This window comes from Trichechus manatus, unplaced genomic scaffold, assembly GCF_000243295.1.
Source record: "Trichechus manatus latirostris isolate Lorelei unplaced genomic scaffold, TriManLat1.0 scaffold00303, whole genome shotgun sequence".
Taxonomy (NCBI): domain Eukaryota; kingdom Metazoa; phylum Chordata; class Mammalia; order Sirenia; family Trichechidae; genus Trichechus; species Trichechus manatus.
The window spans coordinates 680,052-695,363 of record NW_004444239.1 but is presented as its reverse complement, the minus strand read 5'-3'; the positions used below and the strand labels follow the sequence as shown (position 1 = coordinate 695,363).

The window sequence follows — 15,312 nt, the reverse complement described above, 5'->3', positions numbered from 1 at the left end:
ACACACACACACACACAGAACTGTGAGCTCAATCCCAACACACACACACACATACACACACACACAGGACTGTGAGCTCAATTCCAACATACACACACAGAGGACCGTGAGCTCAATCCCAACACACACACACACAGACACACAAACACACACACACACAAAGGACTGTGAGCTCAATCCCAACATACACAGAGGGCTGTGAGCGCAATCCCAACACACACACACAGGACTGTGAACTCAATCCCAACACACACACACACATACACACCCGGAGGGCTGTGAGCTCAATTCCAACACACATACACACACACACAGAGGACTATGAGCTCAATCCCAACACACACAAACACACACACACAGGACTGTGAACTCAGTCCCAACACACACACACAGAGGACTGTGAGCTCAGTCTCAACACACACAAACACACACACACAAGACTGTGAGCTCAACCGTGAGCTCAATCCCAGCACACACACACACACACACAGAGGACTGTGAGCTCAATCCCAACACACACACACACACACACACACACACACACACACACACAGGACTGTGAGCTCAATCCCAACACACACACACACATACACCCACAGGACTGTGAGCTTATTCTCAACCATCCAACCAAGCACCTAGCCTGTTTTAAGCTCTCAATAATGATTTGTGGAATGAGTGAGAGAATGACTCAGTTTTCGGTGTCTGAGTCTTCCCAGTCTCCTCTCCCAGCAGGAGCAGCTGGTTCAGATGACAACGTTGAAGGACAGTTCGAATTCTCCTGGGGAACAGCCATTGAAGAGACGCCTGTTGGCGAGCAGGACTGCCTCTCTGTGCAAGTAGTAAGGCAGCCACCTAAGTGGTCTCACTGATTTCAGAGAGTGTCAAGGCAGCCCCTGATTTAAAAAGGAATACTTCCCTCACCATAATACTGATGATTGAAATCCCTTGGAGACGGCACAACATATTCCATTGTGCTGTTATCAATCATAATCAAGAGTCAGGTATCACTAGGAAGGGTAGCCCACTGTCTTAGAGTACACCCATTAAGGTGTAAATGACTGATACATCCTTTTCCTAAGAGTAGATTTTGATCATAAGGATAACAAACAACAGGGGTTTCTGGAGATCTGAAAGTAACACATAAAAAGAGAACAGATATCAAAAGAATCTGAGACCACCACAAAATATGCTAATGCTATAGCTAATGAAGCCAGAAAGGAAGAATGTATGAAAATTAAATTTACGATTTTAAATGCTTTATGACATATTTTAATCACTCCCTAAGCCTAAAATTAAAAAAAGCTACTTTCCTTGGCCTGATAATACAGCAGCCTCGTAAAGTGTGTAGCCCAAAGAACGCCTTAACATGCTTCCTACCTACAAACAACTGGCTGTTGAGCTGCAGTCGGAAATGGCCTTCCTCAGAAGTCTCCCTGACCCTCCGAGGGAGGCTGTCCACCTGGAGCGAGGTTTCCTTGAGGTTCCTCTCAGCCCGGACATAATGCCATTGGTTGTCATTCAGAAGAGAAGGAGACTGGACTATGAGCTCTACAGGGCCGTTCCCGACATCGATGGCAAAAGTGATCTCTGAAGGAGCTGAAACCAAAAGGAAAACAGAAGAGGATGAAGAAGGAAGTTCTTGATGTATTGAGGGTCCAAGCGTATCCTGAATGAATGAGAGAAATGATTAATTCAACTAAAATCCCTGCAGCATTGAAATTAATAGTAACAACTAATAAATACGAGGGGTCTACTGCATCTCTAGGGTTTTTTTAATTTTATTTTTTTGCCCAGTTGGTCTTTATTGGAAGGAGGTTAGAGACCTGGGCTGCTCATGCTGATCTGATAAAGGCACACCAACGCTGAGGTAGCGCGTTCTCTGCATCTGCGCTGGCTTCAGCTGTGTCCTGGCTAGCTGTAGACATGGGCTTAGCTAAGAAGCTCTGCTTCACGCTCTGGGAAGCCTAGCACCATTGTCCATGTTATTTCATCAGTACATGTGATGCAAACATTAGTGCTAGTCTCATGATTTAAAACAAAAAATAAAAAGGAAGCTCAAGGGGCTTAAGTGCCCTGCCCAAGGTGACAGAGCTGTAAGTGGTGGTACTCAGAATCAAACCGCGGCCTTGTGCCTGCATGACTGGGCTAGTTCCTCAAATCTTTCCACATTTCTGTAATATATGACTATCAAGGAAGCCAGCCAGCAGTCAGCCAGAAGTAGTATTGATGATGATGGTGATGATCTGGTGACTGAGAAAGAGGGAGGTAGCAGCACAGTAGGTACAATTAACTCTATGCCTAGCACTGTGTTAAGAACTGGCTGTGGATTCTCTCATTTTAACCCTCAAAACAAGCATATGAGAATGGCACTCTTTTATTCTCATTTTAAGGATGAGAAAATTCAAGTTTAGAGAAGTGTAAATAACTTGCTCAAGGTTTTCCAGATAGATAATAAGTGTAATCTGACTCAAAGGCAGAATTCTCACCATCTTGCACTAGCGGTTCTATCTTCCTGTAATGTTCCATTATTACACATGCCCTTTCTAAGACTGAAGAAAGTAGGGAGGCTAATCATAAATTGAGGCTGAAGAGAAGACAGTTTCCACTGAGTAGCTGGAGACTTCATGCCAGACCTTCTCTTCCCTCTCAGCACCTTGCAATTACACACCCCTCCAAAAAAAAAAAAAAAAAAAAAAAAAGACAACAACACACAGGACAGGGTTATTTGGCAAAGTCATCAACTACCGGGTCTGAATTATCAGAGATGCCAAAGATCAAACACCGCTCCCTAGCCTGTAAGCCCTAACAGAAAGTCATCCTTGGTATGAGAAGCTCCCAATATGCAGAAACTCAGTAACCCTCAGCTTGAACTGTTGTGCTTTTCTGGTGAGCCTGAGCCACAACTTTAAGGAAAAGCAGTGAGATTGAGGCTGTGCAACTGCCTGGAGCATAGTATGCACGCAGCAAGTGTTAGCTACTGAGAGTCTGCTCTTAACTACACATGACATCAAATGCAGGTAACTTGGCTTTGCCTTTAAAGGAAGGGGAAACCCTGGTGGTGTAGTGGTTAAGAGCTATAGCTACTAACCAAAAGTTGGGCAGTTCGAATCCACCAGGTGCTCCTTGGGAAACTATGGGGCAGTTCTATTCTGTCTTATAGGGTTGCTTTGAGTGGAATCATCTCGACAGCATGGGTTTGGTTTGCTTTTAAAGGAATGAGAATTGAAGGGAACAATTTGGGTGGCATCAATTAAAGGGTAGATGAAGAGTGAAGGGCCCCCAGAGCCATTCCTGATGTTTATTTGGGCTACAGATGCCACCTTGCAGCCCTATGCATCTCTATATCAAACAAGCACATACTGAGAGATGATGGGGCCTTTAGTTTATTTCTCCCCACAGAACACAGGGTAAAGACTGGTAAGCCTTTGGGGAGAGGTGATAACGAGTTTGCTAAAAGATTTCTTGCCAAGATGGCTTTGTGGATGAGAAGCTGCATTCAAAGAGCACATCCCTGTGGAGAGCTGACCTGCCCCACTGTGACTACTGCTGCCCCCACCACCCCTGCCTGGGTTAGGTTTCCTGTTAATGCTTACGTCTGCTCTAACACTTATCTCCTGATGCGTCATGATCTGTTTACTGCCTGTCTCCCCAACTAGTCTGCAAACTGCCGATGAATACCGCTTCAAGTCCCTCAATTCTTGCACACCCCACATCTAGCACCATGCTTTGCACACAGGAAGCTCTCCCCAAACTAAAGCTTATTCATTAGCACTTTAATACACTGTACATAATAAATGAAACTTTGCAATCTTCTTTAGTTTTTTTAGTCATGTAGCAAGATATTAGGATCCTTGGAAAATCTTTTTTATTGCGTTTTATTCAAGTGACTATTAAAGATCTGCTATGTTCCAATTAGAAGCACTGGTGGTGCAATGGTGAAGTGCTCACCTGCTAATGGAAAGGTTGGCATTTCCAACATTCCCAGTGGCTCCACTGGAGATCTGCTCCCCTAAAGATTACAGCTTAGGAAACCCTATGGGGCAATTCTACTCTGTCACACGGGGTTGCTATGAGTCGAAAATCGACTTTGCAACAGCTGACAACAACGCGTTCAAACTACTCCTTCTAGAACTAGGAAAGAATTCGTGAAATACAACAATAAATGTTAATATTTATTGAATGCTTATTATAAGCTAGGCGCTCTTCTAAGCATTGTTTTTATGAATCAACTCGAAGTCTTACCATACCCTTGATACCAGTAATATTTTACAGATGAGGGAACTGAGGCACAGAGAGTTAAGCAAGTTGTCCCAACCTAGATGAGGTAGAGTTTGGATTTGAATCCAGGTGATGTGGCTGCAGATCTTGCATTTTAAAGCCCTCTCCTATGGCATAGCCCCCACCTCAAAAGTATGAAGTCTTGCTGGGGCAGTCCAAGCTAAAATATACCACATGCATGACTGGAAACAACTGAACGAATAAAGCGTGAGTTAATGAATGACGCATCCGACAACACTTAGTGACTTTGTGGGTGGAGGACTTGAGTGTGAGGAGCATGCTGGAGGTGGTGGATATAACCCAGTTGCCCTGGATTGGAAGGCAGACAGCTTCTTAGAGCACTGGCTCTACAACAGGCTCGCACTCTGCCCTCTACTTTCCCCCCATCTGACATTCACAATCAAGCCACAGCATCACCTCAGCCTCTCAACAGTTCCACCTTAGGAATCTCAGTCACATGCCCCAGTACCATCATTATGCTTGATGGCTCAAATTGGGCTGTTTATGAATTGCAGCCAACTATATCTGGGCTCTTACTCCTTTCTCCTTGGAAACCCTGGTGGTATAGTGGTTAAGTGCTATCGCTGCTAACCAAAAGTTGGCAGTTCAAATCCATTAGGTGCTCCTTGGAAACTCTATGGGGCAGTGCTACTCTGTCCTATAGAGTTGCTATGAGTCGGAATCGACTCGATGGCAACAGGTTTGGTTTTTTGGTTTTATATCTGGTTGGATATATCGGGTCGCTATGAGTTGGAATCTACTCGACAGCATTGGGTTTATATCTGGTTGGAGGCAATGGTGGTTCAGTACCTTTCATGTAAGACAGACCAGGGTTTAATTTCTGGCCAATGCACCTCATGCTCAGCCACTATCCGTCTGTCATTGTTGCTTCATGATGCTGTATAGGTTTCAGTGGAGCTTCCAGACTGAGATGGACTAGAAAGAAAGGCCTGGCAATCTATTTCCAAAAATCAGCCAATGAAACCCTATGGATCACAGTGGTGTGATGCCATTGTACATGGGGTCACCAATAGTCACGGGCCCACTCAGTGGCAGCTAACAACAATAACATCTGGTTGGTATCAATTCCATTTTACGTAAATAATTACTAACGGAGTGAAGACTTTGCCCAAGGTGTCTCCCAATTAGACTTGGAATCTTCTCACTAGTTCATACTGGCTCTCAAAAGCTGCTTCCTTCTCCTCCCCTTTTTCTACTTCAAAATGTCTACTACTATTTGCACAGTCATTGTGAGATAATTGTCAAAATAGCTAAAATTTTACTGAGTTCCACTAAGACTTGAGGACATAGAGAAGTGTTTTCCTTCTTATAGAATACTGACTAATCCCAAGGCTACAAATTCCAAATGTGTTAGTTGGAAGTGACCCAGAAGAAAATGGATTGAAAAATTCATGGAAAGCTGTTGGTCCCTGTCCAAAAATTGGATAGATCAACTTCGGAAGCTGCCGCTGAGATAGTAATAGAGGAATAGTCCTTGGGGATGGCAGAGAAATCTATTCTGAGCCACTGCATCTGTTAAAAGGCCATTTCTTTTCCAAGTAGCTAATCTGTAGGGGTTTCTTTCTATGAGCCCTTGAGGGCAAAAATTCCATCTGCCTCAAATACAGCATGAATGTAGCTGTTGATGAGGAACACAAGATGCCCACCCATTTGATCTTTATGTTTCCTTTTAAGTAATAATAATAATACTGTTGAATAGGAAATTAATAACAGACATCTTAGTCTGATTTTAATGTTTTTCTTATCCATGAAACCAAATATTAACTCTAAAAAGCCTGACCCAAACTGCAAAAGCCTGCCAGAAACTGCTCTACAGCAATGTATATATGCCTTATCCTGCTAGAAAAGGTTAGTAGGCAAATCATTATCTCCTAATTTAAATCTTAGAAAGTCTCAAGGCTGCGTGTGGGTGGAGGGCCAAATTACTAGCAACCACGCCAGAAGTAACCTGATATCAGTTGATCTCAGTAAAGCGGGAGGGCAGGGTTCAATCAATCACGTTAAGAATAGCCAGTGGTTGATCTCTATTTCCTCCTCTTCTGTTTATAGGATTCATTCTATCTAGCTTCTCTGAGCCATTTGCTTTTTCTGGAATCAAAATGGTCTCCCTATATGCATATAGAATAACTGCTCAGAATAAACTTTGTGTTCAAATTTGGCGAATTTTGATTATTTTTAACAATACAAAATGTTTTGAGAAATATAAAGCCTTTCACTTTTAATTTTTCATGAATTTTGTTCTTATTTTGAAAAGTACATGTTCTCCAATCTGCTGATAAAAGTGAACAGCAAACAATTACATCAATGGATTTTAAATTTTTGTCAAATTTAATGACTACCTACATTAAAAACATTTTTTGTACAACCCAGAGAACAAAATACAGTACCACAAAGTGAAAACACATTGGACATTGACATGTAATTCATACTCAATCATCACTCATTACATTGTGATAATATACCATGACATTTACCACTTCTTTAATGAATCAAAAGGCATTGGGGCCTGAATATATTAAATTTTCATTGAGGTTCCTACATTCCTATTATGGAGTGGCTGGCACTCAACTTCACATCTTTTGAGCCTGACCAAGTTAGGAATGAGGGATCCTATGTCACATCACAGCCACAGAGCTTCCTCCCATTATAGCCTAAATTGTTGGAGTAAAAGGAGGTTAAGACTCCTAATTAAGGAGATCTCTTCCCTTGTATGTATTGTGCTGTAACCGCAAAAGAATCACTTAGCTGCTTGATGATTTGCAAGAAACTTACACAAACACCATCAACTGTCTCCTCCAGCCAGAGCTTTTGTCTCCTTTTCTGGAGCTCTCAAATTTCCAAAACTCTGTTGCTAAAATATTACTTATCCTTCCAAGGGTATTTCATGCAGTCCCATCATTATTGTAATCTGGTCAAATGCCTCTCTCAGCCTATTCAAAAACACGCATTTAAACACTGATAGATGGACACCTAATGACAAGCAGGACCCTCATGGTTGGGGGACTACCACAGGCAAAGCGATGGGAGCAGTCCACCTCTTGGAAGCCGACTGGTGCACTGAACGCACAGACTCTAAAAACAATAACAAAGTGACTAGAAGTAGATCTTTTTCTTTTTACCATGCACCAACAATTCTAAACCTGATAAATCCATTGCTGTCAAGTCGATTCCAACTTATAGCGATCCTATAGGACAGACTAGAACTGCCCAATGGAGTTTCCAAGGAGCGCCTGGTGGATTTGAACGGCTGACCTTTTGGTTCACGGCAGTAGCTCTTAACCATTACACTACTAGTGTTTCCAAACGTGATAAGCTCTTCTATACCAAACAACAACTTTCATTAGTCTAAGTACTAACACATGCTGAAGTTACTGTTAAGTTTAATCATGTGTATGCAAGCTTGAAATGAGCACCTTACCTTTTAAAATGAATATTGCATTCCTTAGGGAAGTTAATAAAGAAAACCCAGATACAGCCTTGCCTACTAAACGTGCAGATGCAAATATACATATTTGTTTTGAAGAGTTAGAACGCCAAGGGCAGATTTTTTTTTTTTTTTTTACTTTTACAATTATTGTGATATCATTTTTTAACTCAAATCTACTGTTAAATGCATGAATGTATAGGGTCGCTATGAGTTGGAACTCGCAGGACAGCAACAGGATAGTATTACAGGGGTTGGATAGTATCACAAATCACACCTGAACAGAACTTAAGCAATTCCAAACCTTTGGGAGCTTTGCAAGTTTTTACCAACTTCCAGAATTTTCTGGTGAAAACATCTTAGTGGAAAGTTTTTAATTTCAAAGACATTTGAAAGTTTGCACAGTTGATCCTGATAAAAAGACATGGCCAGTACTGCAACTTCGGGAATTGTGAAATTGATTTTTTATGACTTTCTACCAAACTTATCCTTCTCTTTGAAAACTTTCCTGTTTGCATATCTGTTATTTCGTGGGGAAAAAAACTTTACGAATTTAAAACTGATAAAAAACACGTTTGATCAAAACGAGAGAAGACGGACAAATCTGACCACACTCTCTTCTGAACATGAACGTGTGAAAAAAAAATCAATTTTGATGTAGTCATTGACAAATTCCCTGAAGGTAAAGCTCAGGAACAGAAAATTTACTGTTACTATCATTATTATTACTGAAACAGACCAATATGCAGGCATATGCTTACCTTCTTATAAAAAACGATATTAATGTAATTAAAAAGTATTAATCCATTAAATTGTCTTTCTGTTTTTGAATTAAAATATATTTTATTGGCATAAATATATATTCTACATACAAAGTTTAATAGAAAATTTCACTGTTTGCTTTTCTGTTATGATTTATTTCACCTCACGATTATGACTGAATGTAATTTGTACATAGCGGAAACAGTGCTAAAAGATGATTCACCTGGGCATCAAATTCCCTAGGTAGGTCACCGTTCATGTGGAGGGGTTGAGAAAACATTCCTAGTGGTAGGAAATAAGTAAGGAAGTTGCTTTTAGAGCAAATGTACAATAAAAAATGTAGTTATCAAATAGGAATAGAATGTATAAAGATAATCCTTTCAGCTGTCCATGGGAATTATAATGAAAAAAATCCTATAGCAGAAAACCGTAAAAAGTCAGATATAAGAAATAGCCATGGGTCAGATGATGGGCATTATAATAAGCATCTATGGGAATTTTTGGAACACACTATTTTGAAGAGACAATGACTTGACACTGATAGGTGATAATAAATCATAATCCATGAAAAAAGATCTCTAGAAATTATCACTTCTACTTCTATAGATGTTCAGTGAAATTAAGCTGATGGTCAAAATAGCCACTAATGCTTGGTGTTAAAGACGAAAACGTGTTCTCTTGACTAGTTACATTAAAGTCACAAATGAGGGAACTTACAGCTTATTTCAAGTCGGATGAAGTCTTTAATGCCAAGGTTTTCTAGGAAAACTCCAGATAAAGCCGTGGTTTTAAAAAAGAAGGAAATGTCAGCACTGAATTCCGCATGGAAGGTTGGGAAGTGGAGGTAAGAGGCTTCTGTATAAAATGAGACTGCATTCCAGAAGTGTCCTGCAAATGAGAAAATCCTTAAGCATGGCTCATTCTTTTGGAATGGGGCTTAGAAAATCATTGGGTACGTGAATAATTTCAAGACTGGGGCACAAGTCAGGGAAAGGGATAAGGGAGAAAGGCGTCTTGTGCTTGGGTAATGCAGAGAGAAAGCTTCTTTCAATGTAGTACTCACGGTCGCCATAGCAACGCAAGGGACCAATTCTCCAAGCAGCTTCTGAGTTTGATCTGTTGGTATCAGTGATAACTATCTGAGTGACAGGCAAGTGGTCTTTGAAGGAAAGAAAGCCAGTATCATTTGTCCTGCAAAACATAAATTTAAGGGGGAAAAAAGGACAGAATGGGGATAATCTGGGGACTCATTTGCCAAAAGTCTTCTTTTCAAAAGTGATTTGAATGCTGGTAGCAAGGCAGAGGCTTGGAGGGGGCTAACAGAAGGCCCCTCATTTCATAAGGATGTGTGAAAGGCTGAACGCCAATTACAAACCCCATGGCCAGCTTCCAAAAACAAGTGGATTTTACATTTACCTTGAATGTGTTTCTAGGAACACAGATAGTTTACAGAGATTACTGCAGCTTATTGTGTTTAAGACCACCCCACCTGCCCAATGTAGCACTATTTCCAGATTAAACATTCCCTGTCTTGCCCATAAAGAAACTGTTTATCTCAGTAACTAACTTGAAGTAAGTATTGCAAATCCTGCTTGACATCACCCCATGGACTTGTTTCAGCCACCTGCCAACAGGTTTTAATCAGCTTTGGATGTTTCTCATCACCTTTTAACTTTAGGTAAAAACACGTTTTTATAGTTACTGGTTTGTTACTTTACATTTCATTCTGTTCTGTCATTTAGAGATCCAGTGTAGATAATGATCCCGGTTTTGTTTTTGTTAGTTATGCAAATAGAGAATTGACTAGTCATCTTTTGACAGAAAAGTTAAATATGGGTATGGTTAAGCCATTGTTTTTCCATCTTTGTAACTAGTGTTTTTAGAATTATTTTAAGGACCATACTGCTCTGCTAAGAACAAAACTCAGAGGTAAGACACCAGCATTGAATGAATAACTATTTTGAGCCAGAAAGATATTAGGGGGTATATGTGTATTTTTTTTTTTTTTCCACACAACACCTATGCATGACTGTCATGGATTGATTTGTGTCCCCAAAAAATATGTGTCTACTTGGCTAGGCCATGAATCCCAGTACTGTGTGGTTGTCCACCATTTTGTGATTTGTTGTAATTTTCCTATGTGTTGTTAATCTTCATCTCTACCTGTGGTTAATGAGGCAAGATTAGGTTATGTTAGGGAGGATTAGGGTGGGGTGATACACACTTACTCAGGTCACAGCCCTGATCCAAGGTAAGGGGAGTTTCCCTGGGGGTGTGGTCTCTATCACCTTTTATCTTACAAGAGATCAAAGGGAGAGAGAAGCAAGCAGAAAGATGGGGACCTCCTACCACCCAGAAAACAGAGGCAGGAGCGGAGCGTGTCCTTTGAACCCGGGGCCCTTGCACTGAGAAACTCCTAGATCAGAGGAGGAATGATGACAAGGATCTTCCCTCAGAGCTGACAGAGAGAAAAAGCCTTCCCCTGGATATGGTGCCCTGAATTTGGACTCTAGCCTCCTAAACTGTGAGATAGCAGCACTAGATAACTAAGACAATGACATGTACATCAGGTGTCACTAGCCCCATTTCTAAATGAGAAAAGCGAAGCTCAGAGATCATATATAACTTAGGGTTGCTATGAGTCAGAATTGACTCGATGGCAATGGTTTGGTTTTTTGGTTTAAAGTCATACAGCAGAGAGCACAAGAACCAACCTACATTTTTCGCATCCCAGTTATCTATCCAATGTCTAGATTTAGAAGACATCAAATAAATATACGTTGAACTGAGCTGAACTGAATCAGTGTGAGGCAGTCTGAGAACTGCACACGAGTGGGCCAACTCCATACCCTGATTTGTTAGGCATGGGATGGATCACCTAGCTTACCCATGGGAATAGGGAGTTATAGTATCATGTATCCATATTCAGGTTATACTGCAGTCTAATGCAACAATTTGATAACAAGAACATAGAAGAGCAGATAAAGTATTGGTTCTCTGCCTTAGCTACAAAGAAGTTAATGAAACACCCAAGACATACTCAAAATCAATATTATATTTCATTATATATTAGGATGTCATTTACAGCTCTGGGCATATAGACAAAGAAAATAATATCTTAAATTATTAATTGAGGTTACATAGTAAAGACTCACGCAGCATGATAAAGTGCTTTAAGAGCACAACTTTAGAATCACACAGATTGTTCTGGAATCCCAGGTCCACGGTTTCTGGCTATGTTAGCTTGGGCTAATAATTTCATTTCTGATATCCTCATTGTGCTCAATTTTAAAATAGAGAAAACACCACCATCTACGTCACAGGGTTATTGAGAGGATTAAATGAGATTATCTAAGAAATCACTTAGCATGGTACCTAACCTATGGTAAATGCTTAAAAATGGTATTGGTGACTCTTATTTTAGTTTTCTTCTTTGTCTGTAACCACTCTAAGCTTTGGGCATGTCAATTAATCTTTTTATGCATCCAGCCATGATTCTCTTATTGGAGATCTCACACTACCACAGCACATTGTTGAAAATGATATTTTAACTTTTGGTATCCAACTCATGATATTTGGGGAAACACACACACACACAAACATATCAATTCATCTTGTGTATAAATGAACCAAATATTCACCTGCATACACAGTCCTACTTGCCCATTGACCAAAAATGTAAAGCAATGCATTATCCAATATCTATCATTGGAGTGCCTCTATGTAAAGGCCATCCAAAGGATCTGAGACAGGGCCTTCATTTCTATTTGAAAGTACATTTTTGAATGTTAGACATAAAGTGTCTAACAGAATAAAATGTGAATCTTTACATTCCAATATCTTTTCAAAAAGAAAATTTTAAAGCAAATCTAAGAAGCAGAATTGGAATAAAGGTCAAACTCCAATCTCCTGTCCTGAAGAAACTCTATTTCTGCAGGACCTTATTGCTGTCCATTTTCATTGTCAAGGTGAAAATGGTAGACTCTGAAGTCTATCCATCAATGCTAACTGCTGCCTCCCTTATACACTATGGCATCTTCTCTACATCAATTTGGTGTCCTTGTGGCAAAGTATTGGGACATACAAATAGCACTCTGAGAATAAAAAAATCTCTTCCAAATAGCAGAGAAAAAATCTTCATATTTAGTCTGACAAAGCAAGGCACATTACCAAGAATACTTTTAACCTAAAAACTTAAAAAAAAAAAAAAGTAACCTCCTCTTTGAAGTTGTGTAAAGCAGCAGATACAAACTTAAATGTCTACAGGGTCCAGGCAGGTAATAAAAATGAGTGCAGCTAGCTTCATGTGAGATGATAAATGATACCTGACACACATCTTCAGTGTCACGGAGGAAAAATAGAAAGTTGTGGAGAGTACGTGTCCTGCCTAAAGGAGGTAGTGGTATCCATTAGCAAAAGGTAATTATGCCATTCGTGAATGTAGGACCAGTAGGCCAGACCGGAATATGAATGTAAAACTAAATTTTTTCATGTTGGTAATAAATTCTAAATTCTTACCAAAAAAAAAAAAAAAAAGGTGTAGTGAGATCAACATTGTACAGGTCAATGAAACTCACTTGACAGCTGTGTTCAGCGGACATGAAGCCAGCTCCTTACCTGGCATTTGTATGAGCCCTTAGGATCACATTAAGAATAAGATTGGGTTCAATTCAATTTGTGAGTGCCAAGTATGATCCAAATATTTTAAAACAATAATGACTACACCACTTGGTGGGGGTGCGGGGGGAGCAGAGTTTAGCCATTAGAAATAATACAGATCATTGTGGTGCCTAGTGATAGGCACAGATTTAACTTTCTGCACACCGTCTTGCTTTTCTTTCTCTTTTGTTTAAATTTGTCTTTCCAAAGTCAAACTCTTTAAGAGCTTTGACTTCCTTTGGAACAATGTACAAGGCCTTTGCAAGCATAGTCGGGAAGCGACATGTTGTCGTGGGAAAGCATTGCCATTGGAGCCAGTCAGACGTGGGTTGCATCATGTGCCTCCACAGTATAGCTGTATTATGTCTGTGAGGTTAAACTGGGTCTCCCTTCCTCATCTCTTAAACAGTGATAATCATACTAATTTGATATCATTATATAGATCAGAGTAGATAATATATGTAAAACAGCTAACACATTGATTAGCACATAGCAGGGATTCAATAAATAGTTGTAGAAATTCCCAGTAAAGTTTGAAATGAAAATGTCAAATACAAAGAATATTTAGAAGGAAAAAGGAAAGGGAACCCCCAGACATGCTGTCATCAAGAAACACTCATGCGGAGGCATGGCCAAGATGGTGGAGTAGTTAGATGCTTCCGGTGGTCCTTCTTACAACAAAGATCCGAAAAAACAAGTGAATCAATTATATATGACAATCTAGGAGCCCAGAATATCAAAGGCAAAGTTGAGGAATTGGACTGAGTGGCAGGGAGAGGGAGAGACAGTTCAGAAGCAGTGAGGAATTGCCAGACCTGACCTGGCGAGAGCCTGAGCCCTTCAGGCTTGATCAGCTCAGGGGTAAGCGGTAAGGTAGGCAAGCAGCGGCACTCAGGAGGCGTTTTCCACATCAGGAGAGACCCAGTGGAATAGAGTCTACTCGGCCATCCAGAACCAGTGAGAAGCAACCCTCAACTGATGAAAGATAAATACTTGCGTCTGGCCTACTGCGTGGATTAAAAACACCCCCCTTAGGGAAAAACCTCTATCCCATTTTCCTCCCCACTCCCTGCTCTGCATTGGGTCCCAGACAGGCTTCAGAAACTGCCAAGTCCCCTAGGCCAGAAGTAGGACCCGTCACACACCCTGAGCCATTCTCCCGGCCTTGGAGAGGGAACAAATAAAGAAACAGGGGAAAAAATAATCTACCGGCTCCCCTAAGCCAGGAATTCAGGGTAGGCACAGCTCCTTTGCCTAGGCACAGGCACAAGAGATCCATGGACTCTGAGTGCCCTTCGCCCTGCATAGACTTGTGTGGGCCCATTTCAACAACATAGGTCCTCATTACAACAGTACAACAGGGTATATACCTGAAGTCTAACTTCAACTGTTAGAGCTGTGAAGTGGCAGGTTCGTGACATTTGACACCACCCTGCCCATTAAGAAGGGTCCTCACCTACCCACTTCAGGGAACTGGTAGCTCCACCCATGCCACCTAGCCACCTGTGACAGGGGCCCAAGAATAAGATGTGCCCCTCAGTCTTTAAAGCCAACAGCATTGGATGCTCATAGTTCAACTGCAAAACCCACCTATCTATGCACTATAGGGAACAGGGACATGCTTTACTCCTGGACACTCAGGGGTGGCCACTGGCCCTCTGCCTTGCTCAGCCTGTGTCTCCCTGCTGCAGCCAGATGCCTGTGACCACACCAGCACCTATGCCTGTCTAGAACTGTAGGTGAGAGCCTGTACCCCACACTTGGTGGCTGACTACCTGGACACCTGAGCTGAATCCATACAGGGGGAGTGGGCAGACTCCTGGGCTCACATACTTAGTGGCAGCTCTGGCTACCTGGGGGCAGGACGTTGGAGCTTCAGAGGTGCTGGAAATTGGGCTAGCTCACACGAGCAGCTTATTTGGGCATATCAAAACCAAACAAAACAAGAAGCTAGGACACAGTAAGCAAACATAAAATAAATATAATAATTTATTGATGGCTCGGAGGCAACAGTCAATATCAAATCACATAAAGAAGCAGACCATGACGGCTTCAGCAAGCTCCTAAAATAAAGAATCTAGAAATTTCCCAGAGGAAGAAAATTTCTTTGAATTACCAGAGGCAGAATACAAAAGATAAATATACAGAACTATTCAAGAGATCAGAAA

At 41.1% G+C, this 15,312-nt stretch overlaps 1 protein-coding gene across 1 annotated transcript in view; it reads right to left on the bottom strand.

Annotated features, from left to right (window-relative positions):
* The window catches only part of CNTNAP5 (contactin associated protein family member 5), a gene marked incomplete at its 5' end in the record, with an annotated part of 853,982 nt that overhangs the window by 194,114 nt on the left and 644,556 nt on the right, over window positions 1–15,312 (bottom strand). Inside the window, 3 exons of the mRNA XM_004390491.3 lie at window positions 1,378–1,596; window positions 9,203–9,373; window positions 9,549–9,676. Of these exons, the coding sequence (XP_004390548.3) occupies window positions 1,378–1,596; window positions 9,203–9,373; window positions 9,549–9,676 (518 nt within the window). The remainder of the gene's footprint in view (window positions 1–1,377; window positions 1,597–9,202; window positions 9,374–9,548; window positions 9,677–15,312) is intronic.